The sequence below is a fragment of the Panthera pardus genome, unplaced genomic scaffold (genome assembly GCF_024362965.1).
Source record: "Panthera pardus isolate Hobbes unplaced genomic scaffold, ASM2436296v1 HiC_scaffold_16, whole genome shotgun sequence".
Taxonomy (NCBI): Eukaryota; Metazoa; Chordata; class Mammalia; order Carnivora; family Felidae; genus Panthera; species Panthera pardus.
Window position 1 is genome coordinate 42,272,949 of NW_026526721.1, and position 14,092 is coordinate 42,287,040.

At 36.1% G+C, this 14,092-nt stretch overlaps 1 protein-coding gene across 2 annotated transcripts in view; it reads left to right on the forward strand.

The window, feature by feature from the left end:
- The window catches only part of NSUN3 (NOP2/Sun RNA methyltransferase 3), a 59,583-nt gene that overhangs the window by 27,427 nt on the left and 18,064 nt on the right, over positions 1–14,092 (forward strand). For both annotated transcript variants that reach the window (XM_053903240.1, XM_019429968.2), the window contains exon 5: positions 170–291. In XM_053903240.1, the coding sequence (XP_053759215.1) occupies positions 170–291 (122 nt within the window). The remainder of the gene's footprint in view (positions 1–169; positions 292–14,092) is intronic.

The following is a 14,092-nucleotide window of genomic DNA, read 5'->3' on the forward strand; positions in this document are numbered from 1 at the left end:
AAACCCTGGAAGTGTAAAGTATTACTGAAGAAAGGTCATGAAGAATTTAGCATGATATATTTTTGGCTTTAAAAGAAATGACTTTATTTATTAGCTATTTTTTTTATCACATTTTACATAGCTTCTCCATGTACTACGTATTTGCATCATATATCCTTTTTTTCTCTAGGTGTTAGTTGATGCTCCGTGTTCAAATGATCGAAATTGGTTGTTCTCTTCTGATTCTCAGAAGGCAGCCTGGAGGATAAGCCAAAGGAGCAATTTGCCTGTTCTGCAGATAGAACTCTTAAGGTGAGGGCTATTAATACAAAAGTTTATTCCAGCTTTTAATGTAATTTAAATAGGCATGACAAATCATGACACAGAGAAGTCCCCAAATGGAGGGTTTCCTGTGTAGGTGTTGGTAATTATTCCTCCAAAGGCTGTATCCAGAAAATTCTTAACCTTTTTCCTTTCAGCTCTCCTGCTCTAAGGACTCACTACTCCTATCCACTCAATGAAATTTGGTATTGCTGTGTATTGTCATTTAAAATTGTTTGCATATCTGGGCCGTCTCAGATCTAGGGTTTGGCACCCTATTCTTTCTTCAGGACCTGAACAGCACCCCCATAATAGTAGCTTTGGACCAGGTTGTATTTTGTTGGTAATGGACACATTGTTCTGGATGAGTCAGCCTCCTAGGAAGTTGTAGTTTATTGTTAGCACTTATCTACCCTTTAAGAGTTTTCTAGAAGCATGCGACCACCAAGAGATACTTGGCTTTCCTCTAAAAAGAGACACTGTGGGACATACTGTCCTGGTTTTAAAAGAGATTTCTACTTATACTCCACTCTCAAGCAATTCCTGTTGTTTAATGCTGAACAAAAATTCTCTGAAATATTTAAAATATGGTTAAATGATGCATTATCACCTATTATCTCTTACATGTGGAATGAGAATGATTAACATTTTGTATGCACTGCTGACAATGTGGTTTGCTTCCAACTTCTGATTGATACACAACAATGAATACATGCCATTATCTAAGTATTACAGTCAACTAATATGTAGTCTTGTTCTTGTACTGGATTAAGTATCAGCTCATTATGGCTATTCTGGTTAGTACCCATTAGAGGGTTCTTGTAGACGTTACTCATCTGGCATTTAAACTGTTCATATGATTCCAGTGTCAGCCTTTCATCTACTAAACCCTAAGATATTTTGAGAATTTTATATCACTTTTCCCCGTCTACCTCTTGGGTTATTAGCTTTGGCATGTTGATCTGGCTTCTTGGTTAATTATTCCAGCTACTCTGGGCCTTGCTATTATTATAACTTATGCCTTGTAATAGACAATAAGTGTTATGATGGCTTGTTACCATTGTGACCTCTAATTTTTTTTAAAGTGTGATTAAGCAACCAGGCTTCCTGAGAATATCATTGTTCTTTCTCTCATGAAAAAGCCTCCCTATACTTCTTTTTCTTCCTGTTCATTATTAAGCTTTTTGTGTTTTATATTCCGTCGATTGCTTTTCCTCCCATTTTGTCTCAATTCATGGTAATCTATTTTCTGTTCCCTTTATTCTTCCAAATATATGCTTGTTAAAAATACTAAAGATCCATTAAATGGATAAATAGATATTTTTCAATTTTAATTTTACTTGATCTCTTGATAGCATTTAAAATATATATTTTATTATACAACTATTAAATGCAAACATTTTCATTGTAAACAAACTCAGATAATAAAAATGAAGCAAAAAGCCCCCTTGGATGTAGACCCAGCCAAATACCAGCTTTGTTCACTGAGTTAATTGTTGGACTTAAGTTTGGGGCACACTCTTCCAAACTTGTTCTATAGCTCATTTTACAATTACATGTTCATAGAGAAATACATTAAAAAATAACTGCTATCGTTGTGTATATATTGATCTGAAACTTGCTTTTTTGTACTTAATTTTTCTTAGTTTTTTTTTTCCTTGTAGATTTACTTTGTTCTTTTCAACTTTTGTGAAATATTAAATAGCGTCAGTCTATCCTATGCTATTTAATCTTCTAATTTTGGATGTTTACATTATTCCTTTTTTTTTTTCTTTTTACTTTTTAAAAATGTTTATTTTTGAGAGTGAGAGAGAGAGAGACAGACAGAGGGTGAGCAGGGGACGGGCAGAGAGAGAGAGACACACACAGAATCTGAAGCAGGCTCCAGGCTCCAAGCTGTCAGCACAGTCTCATGCGAGATCATTATGTTATATATAACATCATATAGCATTACAGTCATCATCATGAAGGTCCTGCATTTATATAAACCTCACATAGGCACCTTCTTATGCCTTAACAACGAAGGCTCTTCCTTAGTGGCCCCTCCCCTCCCCCATTGTCTTAGTCTCCAAAAGGAGTGGCTTTAGCGCTACATCATTTTAGTAGCATATCGAACAGGTGCAAAACTGACCTCTCAATCACTACAGGTGTAGATTTTCATGTAATCACATGGGGAGCACCATCATACTAGCTGTCTCGTATTCTTTTCCTTGAACAGCTACTCTGCACTTCCTGTCCCTGATGCTTGGTCTGTGTGAGAGTTTTCAGAGCCACTTAGACTAGTTGAAACTTTGGGTCCCTTTGCTGTATGATTATGATGATACCGGGGAAATCATGGGATGCCCAAGCTCTAGGCACAGAAAGCAGTTCTAGTTCCCTGACATCTACAAGTCTGGGAGTTAAAAAGATAAAGGAAAAAATGATAACTCTAGCCACTTTCTCTTGTATCACCTGCCCCTGACTCCAGAAAATGAAATATGTGTGTGGGTGTGTACACACATATATAGTAATTTTCTCATAGCTCTATCACCATACCACATATAAAGAAGTTTCCTACTTTCTTCGAAATCTTTTTCACCTAGTTATTGCCTTACCTCCCTTTAACAAAAGATTATCCTTTTATTCCACAATAAGAAATAAAAGGCTTCAAATGCAAACATATGCAAGAGAGTAAATATATTGATGTGTGAATTTTAGTCAAAAGTATAAAGGATTGATAGTAGATCCTTATTTACATTTGCAAAGAGCAATTAGAAGGCAAGCAAGCAAATATTGCCTGGCCTGATATTGTGGACAGAAGATGGCACTCAGGAGGGAGAAAACAAGAGGATAATTGAGAGGCAAATAAGGAAAATTTTTTGTACTGTTTTTTTGAAGACTAGACTTGTATTTGCATTTGTCAGCTGACAGGTTATGGTACACAAAGATACTTCATGTTCTCTATGGCTGTATATTCATTTACGTTATCAGAAATCATTCATATTTATATTAAATAGGCCATCTACACACTGTTTACAGTTGTAGCTTTTGAAAACACAATACTCTGTAGCCAAATATTAATCTTACATGTTTTTATGAATGTGATACCTAAATTAAAATTGGTACTTTTTAAAAGTTTATTTATTTATTTATTTATTTATTTATTTATTTATTTATTTATTTCAAAAGAGACAGAGAGAGTGAGCAGGGGAGGGGCAGAGAAAGAGGGAGAGATCCCAAGCCGGCTCTGCACTGTCAGCGTGGAGCAGGAAGCGGGGCTTGAACTCACGAACCACCACGAGATCATGATCTGAGCTGAAACCAAGAGCCGGATGCTTAACCTACTGAGCAACGCAGGTGCCCCTAAAATTGATATTTTTTTAATAGAAGTTTCTTGATTTACACTTTTTTAAAAGACTAATATTAGTAGATATCTTTTTTAAAAAATTCTTTTAAAGATTATGCATATAATCATGAAAACAGTGATCAAACCTGATTTTTCTTTTTAGCATGAAAAGCTTATTAGAGGGCATAATGATGACAGGAGATAGATACCAGAGCATATGGCTTCATTGTACACTTTTTGAGGACCCTTTGATTTATCCATACAGAAATGGAAAAATTAGACTCTTCTATTTAATTTACAATACAGGAAGATAAAACTGTATACAACTCTCTTACACATCTGTCCCCAAACCATTTTCAGAAGATGAGAATGTAGGACAATGATATAAGGAATAATTGAACATAAGACATTTTTATTAATTGAATACCGTTTGAAAGTGTATCTTTATTATCATTTCTCAAAATAATTTCTGAGAGCAGTCATTTCTGTTACAAACTGTGTACATACATAATCAGGTTCTCTTGCCTCATTTTTATTTAAATGTATTAGGATAAACAGAGTGAGAAAATATGCTGAAAATGATATACATGTTGTCTCTAGAAAGTGCCATGGTGTTTGTGCAAGAGAAGTTTACATGATTTTTAGGTGGGAAAGCATGAACTGAAGAGTATGATTTATAACAAAAATATTGGTATGTTATTGCAGTAATGTATCATGTCATCTATTTACCCAGAGAAAATCAATCACATTTAAAATACTGACCCCTTCTGGTTCTCTTTTCTCACTACTTGACAAGTAAAATCCAATTTGTGAACTCATTGAAAAAGGAAGCTTAGATTATTCGGTAACATTTTGAAAATTTGTATAAATCATCCAGATAACTATCCTTAAAAAGTGGTACTCTGACAGCAAGAATTGTGTTTTAAAAGAAACATTAAAAAAATAAAAATCACCAACAATTCTTCTGTCATGCTCTTGAGCTGAGATAAGGGATACCTGGTGACTGTGAAGCCTGAGTCTTCATCATTCATCAACACAGTGACTAAAACGTTGATATATTCATGTTGGAAAAATAATCTTTGGACATACAGGTCTATTAGAATGGAAGATTTCCACCAGTGTTTCAGTTATGTATATATTTTCTTCTTAAAGGTCAACTAATTCAGTTAGCTTTGCATACTATCATGATATGCTTAGTCATATGTTTGGAATCCAGAAAACACAAGCAAACCCTTAATACCCCTACAGCTACTATTGCTACTGCTAATACTTCTCTTACTCCCCTACCTTCTCCTTTTTCTTCTTTTTCTCAAGTTAGATGGCAGGAGTCAGAGATTCTCAGATTAAAAATCTGTTATTTGTTTGAGGCACCTGGGTGGCTCAGTCAGTTGAACGTCCGACTTTGGCTCAGGTCATGATCTCACGGTTCATGGGTTTGAGTGCCCTGCGTTGGGCTCTGCGCTGATAGCTCAGAGCCTGGAGTCTGCTTTGGATTCTGTCTCTCTCTCTCTCTGCCCCTCCCCTGCTCACACTCTGTCTCTTCCTTTTTCAATAATAAACATTAAAAAAATTTTTTTAAATCTGTAATTTGCACAAAGTACACACTTCTTTTTATTAAGATTGTACAGATCAAAATATTCCACATTAAATACAATTGTAAAAGGTTGAAGAGACATCCAAAGTTTGTAGCTATTGTATTTTCAACACTAAAAATGTCTCAAGTATAGATTGACAATATGAAATACAATCTTGAGTGTTATGCTAAGCGAAATAAGTCATACAGAGAAAGACAGATACCATATGTTTTCACTCTTATGTGGATCCTGAGAAACTTAACAGAAGACCATGGGGGAGGGGAAGGGAAAAACAAGTTAGAGAGGGAGGGAGCCAAATCATAAGAGACTCTTAAAAACTGAGAATGAACTGAGGGTTGATGGGGGAGGGTGGTGGGAGGGAGGGGAAAGTGGGTGATGGGCATTGAGGAGGACACCTGTTGGGATGAGCACTTGGTGTTGTATGGAACATGATAAATTTCATATTAAAAAAAAAGAAATACAATCTTGAAAATAAGATTTTATCAGCATTTATTAATTTATCCAACGTTTATTAAGTACTTTATATCAGAACTTTGCTAGGCATTGCAGATACTAAAATATATATGAAATGCTCCTTGTTCTCAAGGTCCTCAGGGCAATTGTTTTAAAATGCGGCAAGAATGTGGTAGTAGAATAGAGTACAAAGGGAACAAGAGGAGGGACACCCAACTTTGGTCATGTTAAGGATGGAGTATGGGTGTAACAAAGTAAATTTTACAAAGTAAGCAACAGATAAATATTTAAACTGAAGAGGTTTATTCTAATAACCTTTCCTAACATGGAAGTAGTATAGTCTTATAACACATTTGAAATATACAAAGAAATATAAAGCAGAAAATAAGCCACCCATTGAAACTTACACCAACTTAACTTCTTTGACTGCATATAGTATTTATAATAGAAATCAGAATAGAATTCAGTATCTTTATTTAATTTATTATGATCATGTTAATTATTATTTTTAAGAATTTGAGAGAGCGAGCATGTGCGTGTGCACAGGAGGGGCAGAGAGAGAGAGAGAGAGAGAGAGAGAGAGAATCCCAAGCAGGCTCCATGCCATAAGCACAGAACCTGATGCCGGGCTGGATCTCATGAACTGTGCGATCATAACCTGAGCCAAAACCAGGAGTCAGATGCTCAACCGACTGAGCCACCCAAGTGCCCCATGAACATGTTAATTAGTAAATAGTCTTTGAAAATATACTTTTGAGATGACTGCATATTAAATCCCTCATTCATTCATTCATTCATTCATTCAGGTAGTTAGGAGTATCAAAGACTTTCTTATGATAGGATATCATAAATGCAAGAAATAGGTATAGGTACAAAACATCCTAGTGGAGGGGCGCCTGGGTGGTTCAGTTGGTAAAGCATCTGGCTCAGGTCGTGATCCTGTGGTTCGTGGGTTTCAGCCCCATGTAGGGCTCTGTGCTGACAGAATAGAGCCTGCAGCCCACTTTGAGTTCTCTCTCTCTCTCTCTCTCTCTCTCTCTCAAAAACAAGTAAACGTTAAAAAAGAAATCCTAGTGGAGATTAAAACAGCAGCCTTTTCAGTGATCCAGGAAGAGCTTGATAACTCTCTGGGAAAGAAGTTAGCAGCTGGGCTGTGATCCATTTCTCTTGATTTCTATGGAGGCACCCCCATGGAAAGAAAGAAGGCAGGTGACCCAGTTAAACATGTTGATAACTGACCTCCTTGGTGAATAGACTAATGAATTTTGCTGTCAGGAGAACTCCTACTTATGTCATTTTTTGAGCAGAATATCCCTGATTAGGATTGTGGTAAACACAGCCTAGAATCTGTAGATTTGTGAGGCACAGCTTTCTGGAGAACGTCATTCAAGCTTTTCAACTCCTTAAGATATATTAGAAATACGACATCTCCCCATTGTGTGAACTTACCTGTGAACTTTGCTTAGAGAACTCATCTCTTATCTGAGCTAGAAAACATTCTGAGCTAGAAGCTCTGTTTGAGCTATTCTGAGCTATAAGCAAGACTGAGGTAGCCACTTTGGATGTCCCTGCTTCTTTTGTGCTCTTTGATTACTTGTGTACTTGAAATTATTAATATATCTTGATAGTAGGTAGGTTCATGAGAATCTGATTTGACAATCCAGTCCTTTGTATTAGCTCACCCTAAACCCCAACCCGGTGCCTCTGATGAAACCTCTTATTCCAGTCCCACATCTAACTCTTAGAATTCATTCAACTAATCAGCAAACACTTAAAAAGTAAAACCCCTTCCCCTTTATATCCTGTGCATTGAAACATGATTAAAAAGATGAAAGGGTAGGACTTGTGCCAGAGGTTAGTCAGGTCCAAGAGAACAAGAAAGTTTGTGATGTTCCATGAATAGTGATTTTTCCATTTTGGCTCCATCACTAGTAAAAATAATAACAGTGGATACCATTCATTGACTACATTAGCTACTTCTCCTCCTTGTTTGCAGAGGCTCAAGTAAGTAGGTGGAGAGTCTTGCATTGTTTACTCCAACAAAATGCCTACCCCTGCCTTGTAGGTGGAGGAGGAAGAGTCTCCTCTGTCTTCATACAAACATGTGGCAAGGTTGGTGACAGTTCTCCCTTAACCATATATTCTTTCTAGAAGTATTTATTGAGTTCCTTTTATGTTCTGGGCACCAGTGGTAAAACAGGGCAGATTCAAATTTTGTTTGAATTGGCTGCTATTATTTTGTAGGTAATTAACCATCCATTAGTTCTGATTTAGGAGTTTCATGTCTTCTACCAACATCCCTGTAACTGGCATGCTACCTGTGTAACTTGCAAGAAGGATGAACATCAGTCCCTTCACAATTTTGTGGCACAAATATCTCCTCCCATATTGTGGCATGGTGGCTCACCCTTTCACTCTTCTTGGTGTTTTGGTTCTTTTATTTTTGTTTTACAAGAAGAGTTTATTGCTTTTTGTATATAATTTATTACATCTATGTCTTCTTTTAGGATTAATGCTTTTTTGTGTGCCCTATTTTAAGAAGTCTTTTCCAAACCTCAGATAATTTCTTGTGTTATTTTCTGGAAGCTTTATTTTTTAACTTTTACACTTAGGTCTATAATCCACCTCAGCTGATTTTTGCTTAGTAGTGGGAGGTAGGAATCTTATTTTCTTCCGTCTTTTCCTTCTCCATTCTTCATTTTTTTTTTTTACCTTTGCGCATGGATACTTAATTGTCCCAACAGCACTTATTGAAAAGTCTGTCCATTTGCCAGGAGTCTGTAGTGCTACTTCTTTTGTAAATCAGATGTCCACATTAACATCAGTCTGATTTCTGTTCTATTCAATTGCTTTATTTATAGACCCAACAGCTAATGCTACACTGACTTAATTACCATGGCATTAATATCATAATATGTAGACACAGATATTCCCTTGTTATTTCATTCTGTTTTGTTAAGAGTATCCTGACCATTTTCAGTTCTTTGCATCTTTATATACATTTTAGAATCAGCTTTTTAAGTTTCATGAAAAACTTGTAGGGATTTTGATTGGAATTACATTAAGTCTACCAATTCAGACAGTTTTGACATTTTCCTGCTATTTCACGATATTGAGAAATTTATTAACTCTAAAAATTTATAGATTCTTTTGGATTTTCAACAAAAACCCTCATGATTCTATAATATGTAGAAATATATATAGGTGATTTTTTTTCTGGATTCTGTGTGATATTTTGCTTAGGATTTTTTCCATGTGTGTTCATAAGTGAAACTGGCCTATAATTTTTCATTTTTGAAATATTCTTAGAGTTTGGAATTAAGGTTATAGTAGCTTCATAAAATGAATTGAAGAGTAGGTTCTCATTTATATTCTCTGGAACAGTTTATGGCAAGTTGCAAGTATTTTTTCCCCCTGAATATTTGATAGAAATTGCCGTGGAAGCCATGATGGGCCTGGAATTCTGTGGGAAAATTTTTGACCATTGATTTAGTTTCTTTAAAGGTTACAGGACTCTTAAGTTTTCTCTCTCTCTTTTTTTTAATCAGTTTTATGAGAGTTTGTTGTTAAGTAATTTTCCATTTTATCCAAGTCAACAAACTTACTGACATAAAATTATATACAGTATCTCCTTATTATCTTCTTAGTGTCTTCAGGATTTAAAATGTTCTCTTTTATTTTTGTTAATCAGTCTTGCCTGAGGTTTGTCAAGTTTTATGTCTTTTCAGGATCTAGTATTTAAATTTGTTCATCTTTTTTTTTTTAATATTTGTGAGAGAGAGAGCACACAGGTGAGTGGGGAGGGACACAGAGAGAGGGAGACAGAGAATCTGAAGCAGGCTCTGTGCTGTCAGTGCACAGCCTGACTACCTGACATGGGGCTTCAACCCATGAACCTGTGAAATTATGACCTGAGCCAAAGGCAGACGCTCAACCAACTGAACCACCCAGGCACCCCTGTTGATCTTTTTTTACTGTGAGTTTGTTTCCAGTTTCCAAACATATGGGTATTTTTTAGCTCTCTTATTATTTTTTAATTTTTATTGTGATCAGAGAACATGCTATATCAGCCTGTTGTTTTCCTCTAAACAATTATTTACAATAGTGGCTTTTAACCTTTGCTCTATAAAGACATAGGGATTCTGTAGCACTGTTGTAGGAGCCATCTTGAGGGGAGGGAGAGGGATGACTTATACTAACTAGATCCAACTAGTGGCGTATCTTCATCTGGTTAAACTTGTAGGTTGTCATTTGAAGAAAGTTTCTTTTTACTAAAGAAAAAAAAAAGTTTGAAAAAACTTTAAAAGACCACTTAAATCTGTAAGAAGCAATCTGTCTTCATTTATAAGCATGTTTGCCATGGGCCAAAATTTAGTCAATTCTGGTGGTTTTCTTCAAAGCTTTTCATTAGTTCTTTTTCTTTGTATGAGTGAAGAGACAATATTTGATAGTAGATTAAAGACCCTACATAAAAGTTAGGCAGACCTAATGTGGTCTGTTGTCACTCTTCCTAACTTAAACAACACAAAACTGGCTTCCTTTATATTCAGTCTCAGCAGAGAGCTTTTCAAACTTAACCAACCCTCCTGTGCTCATCTTAATGAGGTAATTAACAATTGAGAAAATATACTAAAGATCTCCAAGTAGAAATGTATAAGAAATGTATTAAAACTTGTTTATAATTTATTTCAGGAGTATCTAGCATCTTTTATCACACCACTCTACCACATATAAAAATACTATATAAAAAATATTCATTCTTCAAGGTAAAAAGTTCTGCCAGTGGAGAGGAGATAATTATCAGCATTATTTTTGTTTCTTAGGTTGATAAAGGAATAGCTGCTGGGTATGGCATCTCTGAAAATAGCAAGCTTGGTCATGTTTCTCTATCTTGAATTTGCAGAACTTCTTTGATAATAAACAGTTTGATATCTAGAAATTTGATTACTTACTGTGAGCATAGTGAAGGGTACCCTCAAGGCTTGTAAAATAATACTTTTAAAACTGATGATGGCACTAGGTAACTATCAACCCAGAAATATCTGTGTTTTAGATGCTTAAAGTACCTGAAACTTAATTTTGAATCTGCATTTATTTGATAGATTGTACATGAGCTTCAACTTTTCACCTTAATGTTTTCTTTGGTCATAGTACATAATAGTGGTATTTGCTTTCTTAGACTGCTATTTGCCAGCAGAAATAGTAAACTGATACAAACAGAGTGGAAATGATGAGAAACAGGCCATGGAAAAATGAAAGAAATAAGGAACAAAAATAGAAAAATTCTAAAGGAATACGAGAAGCCAACAATGTAACATGGGAAAAAAATATGGGATGATAAGGAAAAATAAATGAAATGGAAATATCCTGAAATACTCAGAGGAAAAAATGATACAAAAAATAGAGGAGTTAAACTTTTAGGATTGTGGGGGGGACAGAAAAGGAACAACTTAAACATAAAAGCTTTGTGAGCTCCTAACAGTTGGCTAAAGTTGTGGTTTTATTATTTGTTAAATTACCTTGTAGTAATTAAAATATTTAGTATATCAAATTAGGCTAATAATTTTTTTAAGACTAGATTTACTTTCTTCCTTTTAAATCCAATTGTCTGCCCCCCACACGAACTTTCTCTGTTAAATTTCCCTTATGTGTCCAGAAAGACAGCGTCAGGGATAACCTTCATTTTTAAGTATGTCTTAATGGTATTTTTGGTGTCTAAAAGGGTTCTGGTATTAATTCCAATGTGGTAGTTGGGGGGGGGGGGGAGTTCTCACCCACACCACTAAGGAATTCTCTGTGATATCAGCTAGGTGTCCTACAGTTTAACTCAGTCTGACACTCTCTACCTGCGGTGTCACATCCCACAGGTTCAGTCCCACAAGGCTGCCCCCACCCACATTTCAGATGCCACTTACAGGTCCAGGTTTGTCACCCTGCTTTTAAACAATGGGCTATAAATCACAGGTTCCCATGACCCCCTTGTTGGTTCCGTTTGCTAGAGCAGCTTATGGAACTCAGAGAATACCAATTCTATTAAAGAAGACAGAATTAGTAGATACTGGTAATATTAGAGATATCTTCTAAAGATAGAAGATAGATATTGGTAATATTTTATTACCAATTCTATTAAAGAAAATGATAAAGGATACAGATGGACATCCAGATGGAAGAGATGCAGAATGTAAGGTATATGGGAAAGAGCAAGAGCTTCCGTGCACTCTCTGCGCATGTCGTTCTCTCCCAGCTTCTCTACATGTTCACCAACCCAGAAGCTCTCTGACCTAAACTGCTGGGTTTTTATGGAGCCTTTATTATGTAGGCATGGTTGTTGATTAAATTGTTGGCCATTGGCAGTTGTTAAATCTTCAGCTCATCATCCTTCCCTAGGGATTCGAGGGTGAGGCTGAAAGTTCCAATCCCCTGGTCATATGACTGGTTTCCCTGGAAACCAGTAGCCTTCTTTAGCTGAGGTCCAAAGTCATCTCATTAGTGTAACAAAAGAAACCTTTGTTACAATCACTCTTAGGAAATTTCAAGGTTTTAGGAGCTCTGTGTCAGAAAAAGGAATGAAGACCAAGATCACAAGATCTTATTATATATTATATATCACAAGATCACAATACCACTTATCTCAGTTTTAAAGTAGTGGCCATGGTTTTCCCTATGGAAAGTCAAGTTCATTTACTAAAATTTACCAAACTATTCCATTCAATCAGAATTGAGACCACAATTGTTATGTAGCAACCTTCCTTAATAGATTATTTTACTTTTTTTAGGAGTTTATCTACCCCTGTTAGCAAGGGAAAAAACCTTCCATTTTTATAAATATCTCATTTTTATAAATTACCTGTTGGCAAAAGCTTTATTATTTTTTTTCCAAATAAAGCCTCTGGCCTCTAACATTTCCATCTGTTCTACAACATGAGAGTTGTAGTTTGCTTGAGCTGTTTGTTCCCTATTCAGAATTTTTGAGTATTAGTTGCAATGAAGCATATTTCTTTTGTTTTACACTGAAAAGTTCTCTGCCTGACCTACCTCTTAATTGAGGTGGCATTCATTCATTCATTTATTTAATGAATATATTTTGAGGACATACTTTCCAGTTGTGCTATACATGAAAAAAGCAACAATGCATATCATATAAACCCTGTTTTCAAGGAGCTGAAAACTTCTTGCTTGGGAAAAATAGAAGAGGAAGGAATTTCATGGGAAGTCAGTGGAAGTTTCGGAGATTATGTGAACTTTGAAATAGGTCTAGAAGGATGAATAAAAGTTTGATCGAAAGGAAACTGGACAATAATTATGTAAGCATTAGAATTTACTAAACACCTAGAAAGATGAGGCAAAGAATGAATTTTAACTCCTTTACTGACTTGATAGTTACTTACACAATACTGTCTCATTCTACAGAGACCAAGGTATTCCTGACTGACTGTTAGTTAGGGTTTGGTCAGAGAAGAATCTCTGTAAGTGAAGTAAGGGATCTTCTAGGAATAAGATCTTACTGAATCCATAGAAGCTGGTTAAACAGTCTGTAGAAGTTGTGTATAATTGTGCCTCTACTTCTGGTGTGGAACCTGAAGTTAACCAGGGCTAGTAACCAGCACACAAAGTGGGGGGGTGGGGGGGGGGAGTACAAAGACACACTAGAACCCAGAAGGACAGAGTAGCCACGTTTTTCTAGCACCAGAACCTTCATAGGTCTCTTATCACCTCTAATCATCTGTTTATAATGATATGGGTGATCTGCAGACTAGCACGTGCATTTCATTATGAAACTGCACAGGAACATGGTCTAGAATTCAGGGAAGCTGAAGGAAGAACCCATAATTGCTGGAGGAGCTACCCCCTACCCCACCTACAAGTTGAGCCAGTGGATCTGTAACATGTGCATACACGAGGCTGTATGTGCGTTCAAGGAATTTTGACAGTTACATAGGCATGTGTAACCCACAACCTTATCAAGATATAGAATATTTCCGTTGCCCAGAAAGATCCCTGGTGCTTCTTCAGAATCCATTTGCTCCACTCACCAAAGGCAAACGTTGTTCTGACATCTCTTACTGTAGATTAGCTTTGCCTGTTCTCAAACTATATAAAATGTAATCAAACAGCATGTATTCTTTATTATCTGGAATTTTTCTCTCAGCATGTTTTTGATATTTATTCATGTTGTGTATATCAGAAGTATGTTCCATTTTATTGGATGAGGTGTGAAAGAAACATCTTTGTTTTTGGACTAAATCCCAGTGTCCGAATAAGAACATTTGCTCAGAAGTGCTAGAGCGAGGCTTGAGGCCACTGTCTTATCTCTGCAAGAGCTGCCTCTTCAGGAATACCTTTTGATCACTGCTTTACTTTGGGGCATGGAATCTGTCGACTCTTTCAACCCTAGCAAGGCCCAAATTATCGAATTTCT